Source organism: Helianthus annuus, chromosome 15 (genome assembly GCF_002127325.2).
Source record: "Helianthus annuus cultivar XRQ/B chromosome 15, HanXRQr2.0-SUNRISE, whole genome shotgun sequence".
Taxonomy (NCBI): domain Eukaryota; kingdom Viridiplantae; phylum Streptophyta; class Magnoliopsida; order Asterales; family Asteraceae; genus Helianthus; species Helianthus annuus.
In genome coordinates, this window is record NC_035447.2 from 58,393,871 (window position 1) to 58,398,597 (window position 4,727).

At 33.8% G+C, this 4,727-nt stretch overlaps 1 protein-coding gene across 1 annotated transcript; it reads left to right on the forward strand.

The window, feature by feature from the left end:
- The first annotated feature begins 959 nt into the window (after positions 1-959).
- On the forward strand, positions 960-3,671 carry LOC110911735 (9-cis-epoxycarotenoid dioxygenase NCED2, chloroplastic). The gene is made up of 2 exons (XM_022156365.2): positions 960-2,101; positions 2,894-3,671. Exons 1-2 carry the CDS (start codon positions 1,035-1,037, stop codon positions 3,543-3,545), a joined length of 1,719 nt encoding a protein of 572 aa, XP_022012057.1. The 5' UTR covers positions 960-1,034; the 3' UTR covers positions 3,546-3,671.
- Positions 3,672-4,727: the final 1,056 nt, after the last annotated feature.

Consider the following 4,727-nt stretch of genomic DNA (forward strand, 5'->3'; position numbering starts at 1 on the left):
AAGAAAAGAGTTGTATATATCTATGTATGTAGTATATATAGAAATAGAAGAAAAGAGTTAGGGTCTGTTTGGTATGGGGTAATGGAATAGATGAGAGAATGGAATGGACGAGGTAATGGAATGAACAACGGAATGAATTGGATCATTTCATTCCATTGTGATGTTTGGTTACTCATATGTGAATGGAATGAATCATTACTTTGTACAATTTGATAAACAAAAAAAGAAGAAGTAACGAAACACAACTGTATTAAAAACGACAAAAATATAATTGCCTCAATAATAATAATAATAATAATAATAATAATAATAATAATAATAATAATAATAATAATAATAATATATTAATGATAAAAAATTAATAATAGATTTTTGATATATATTAATATTAGTATGAATATTAATAAATATAAATATAAATACAAATAAAAGTATAAGTATAAATATAAATATAAATATAATAATAATAATAATAATTTATTTCTTTCCATTCCTTGAAGGAATGGAAAAAAAAACACCTACATACCAAGGAATGAAAATTATTATATTTGGAAGGAGTTACATTCCTTTGGAATGCTTCATTCCATTACCACATTATAACCAAACATATTTTTTTCATTCCATTAGAATGATCCATTCCATTTCACCTTCCATTCATTCATACCAAACGCTACCTTAAAGAGTGTATCAATATTAATACCTTTATAAAAACATAGATTTTGAAATAGAGTTAAAGGGTGTGAAAATTAAAAAAAAAAAAAAAAAACACAAGCCGGTGTCATATGTCATATAATATAGAAGTTGGCCCCTTGCTCGTTTTGGTTGGAGGTGTGTCTTCTATGGCCTTTTGCCCGTTTGAGTCGGAGACGTATTTATAAAATTTACTTTTCAAAAAAAGTATAATATAGAAGTGGTCCACCTTTAGATGTCTCCACCACTCTCTTTATTAAAATCCCTCTTCTCTCATCCATCATGATTTAGGAGTGTTCAGAATTCGATTCGGACTCGAAAGTTTGAAACAAACTCCCAAACCAATGGCTAGCAATCCCTATACATCAACATTACCTCCACCTTCAAAACCTCAATTCATAACAACCATGAAAACAACCAAACCTTCAACAAAACCTACACTCAACTATGCTTCTCTACCACTAACACCCACCATCAAAACCAAACAACACTCTCCACACCAACCTTTCAAATGGAATATCCTACAGCGAGCCGCGGCCGCAACATTCGACATGCTAGAAGCCGCTTTGGTGTCACATGAGACCCGCATTCCCCTCCCGAAAACTTCCGATCCACGCGTACAAATCTCCGGTAACTTCGCCCCGGTCCCCGAACAATCCCCGAACCACAATCTAACGGTTAGTGGTACCATACCAAATTGTATAACGGGCGTGTACGTCCGCAATGGAGCTAACCCGCTTTATGAACCAATATCCGGACACCATCTGTTCGATGGTGACGGTATGGTTCATGCGGTTAGCTTCCACGGGGACTCCGTTAGCTACTCGTGTAAGCTAACGGAGACCCACCGCCTTGTTCAAGAGAGGGAAACCGGTCGTCCGGTTTTCCCTAAAGCAATCGGGGAGCTTCACGGTCACTTCGGTGTGGTACGACTGGTACTACTTTACGCTCGTACTTTGTTCGGATTGGTTGATCCGAGCAAAGGAATGGGGGTCGCGAACGCCGGGTTGATTTATTTCAATAACCGGTTGCTCGCGATGTCAGAAGATGATTTACCTTATCATATACGGGTTACGTCATCTTCAGATATTGAGACGGTTGGAAGGTATGATTTTTTTGGGACGCTCGGGTGCGCGATGATCGCGCACCCGAAGATCGACCCGGTGACCGGGGAGATGTTTGCGTTGAGCTACGATGTTGTTCGGAAGCCGTATTTGAAGTATTTTAAGTTTACTAAAGATGGTAAGAAGTCCCCAGCTGTGGATATTCAGTTAGATGTGCCCACGATGATGCATGATTTTGCGATTACTGAAAATTATGTGGTGCTTCCTGATCAACAAGTGGTGTTTAAACTTGAAGAAATGGCTAAGGGTGGATCACCGGTGGTTTATGACAACAACAAGATGTCTAGGTTACTAGATTTTCTATTTTTCTTTTGTTTCGTTTTTAAACGATTAACTCACACTCTCTTTAAATTTACACGTGTGTTCATCCTACAACTTAGTTAATTGGGGAGAGACGCCAATGTGTGAAGAGCTGAGCTTAGCACGAGCTCGTCTCGGCTCGACTTCAGCTCGCTTAACTTACGATGGCTCAAGCTCAGCTCAGTTCATTTCAAGTTCATTTCAAGCTCTATTTATAAGACTTGAGTTTGGCTCGTGACTAGCTTTTTAAGCTTAAACTTAGCTAGTTTTTTTATACAACTTGTTTTTGATATGAATGTTAATATTCACACACCCCTCTCTTCTATTTCTATATATATACACACGCATAGATATAAATTACATCTTTTTTATGCAACATAATAATATATATAAAAAGGTATATATTGAATATGTAAAATAAAAATCATAAAAATTAAAGGTTTTGTTTCGATTTAGAAGCTACCTCGAGCAAAATAAATGAAGCTCAACTTGAGTTCATTTATTAAATAAACTTATTTTTATGCTAGTGCTCATTGGCTCAATTCGAGCTTTAAGCCATTTTCGAGTAGCAAATGAGTGGTTTGGCTCATTTACACCGCTAAACAATATTATGTAGACACTTGGATACTAATAAGCTATTGTCTACGAACACTTTAATAGGATAAAGACATGATTAGTTAAAGTTTTTTTAATCGCCTCTACTTTAAATAGAAGAAGATATGATTAAATTACATTTTCTTATACGGCAAACCTAACTAAATATATTCTATCTAATACAGATTCGGTATTTTATCCAAAAACGCGATAACATCCGACGACATGATATGGATCGACTCGCCGGAAACCTTCTGCTTTCACTTCTGGAACGCTTGGGAAGAACCGGAGACGAACGAAGTCATCGTGATCGGGTCATGCATGAACCCACCAGACTCCATCTTCAACAATAACAACAATAATGATCATCTTGAATGCATTTTATCCGAAATCAGACTCAACTTAAAAACCGGCAAATCAATCAAACGCCCAATCCTCCAAGGTTCCAATCACCTCAACCTAGAAGCCGGTATGGTGAACCGTTACAAACTAGGTCGAAAAACCCGGTTTGCATACCTCGCCATTGCCGAGCCATGGCCTAAGGTTTCGGGGTTTGCGAAAGTCGACTTGGTTACAAGGGAAACAAAGAAGGTGATGTATGGTGAAGAGAGATACGGGGGTGAGCCGTTTTTTGTTCCGAGTGGTTCGGGTTCGGAGAGGGAAGATGATGGTTATGTTTTGGTGTTTGTTCATGATGAGAAGATGTGGGAATCAGAGTTGCAGGTTATAAATGCCATGACTATGGAGATGGAAGCTTTGGTTAAGCTTCCATCAAGAGTTCCATATGGGTTTCATGGAACTTTCATAAGGTCAGAAGATTTGGCACAACAAGTATAGGGTTATTCATGAAAATATTGAGCCGAGTCAGGGTTAGCTTGTGCTTGGATTTGTCTGTGAACGTGCTGAGCTTAGGTGAGCTGGCTCGGTTTTTTAAACTAGCCGATTTCAAGCGAGTTTTTTAAATGAGTTTTATACGTATTTATAAATAATTATGAATATACATGCATTACTACACAAACACGTTTTATTTAGTAGTGATAAAAAATATTTTAACTGGAGAATGTATTAAGTTAGATGTATAAGTTTAGGGGAATGAAAATTAATTTATCTTGATTAACATATGCACCAGTGACATGTATATTATTTTGAAGTTTTTACTAGTTAAATTTAAAAAAAAAAAAAGATGTTTAGTAAGAGTTGCATAAACAATACAAGTTTATGCATTTGAAATGTTGTAGCTAAAAGGTCAAGAATAACCTTAAGTTAAAATCTGGTCCCAAGCTATTAATGTGTTAGCATTTATAATGTAAATTGATCATGTTGTCTACTTTTTAAAATAAAAATATATTAGTTATTAAATATAGGTGAGATTTGTAAAAATGACTTTTTTTAAGAATTGTGAGAAGGCATAAGAGTTGACATGTATATATTTCTTTTTTGAGTTAATTACACAGATAGATCATATGGTTTATAACTATTTTCATCTTTGAGTACTAACTTTTTTTTAACAGTTTAGGGTTTATAGTTTCAATTTTGTAACATCTTTGGGTACTAACACTAAAATTAGTTAATTTTATCAATAAAATGACTAAAATACCCTTCCAATTTTTTTTTTAATTTTATCAATGTAACACCTTTGGGTACTAACACCTAATTTTATTTAAGTTTAAATCAATTTTACAAAATCTATTTTTTTTTTAATTTTCATCTTTTTATTATATCTCTTAATTAACATAAAATCTATTTATTTTTTTTATTTTCATTTTTTTTATTAAATTCTTATTTAACATAAAATCTACTAGTTACACCATTATTTTTTTGAATAGATTTTTTAAATAAAATCTACTAGCTATATAGTTTTATGTAAATTAAATATCTTACTTGTGTTAAATAATGTAAACCTTACTCGTTTTCAATTTTAGATAGATATGATAGATAATAATAAATATCTTTCATTTAATTAAAAAATAGACATGTATAAAGCTGTTAGTTTTAAATAATGTAAACCTTACTCGTTTT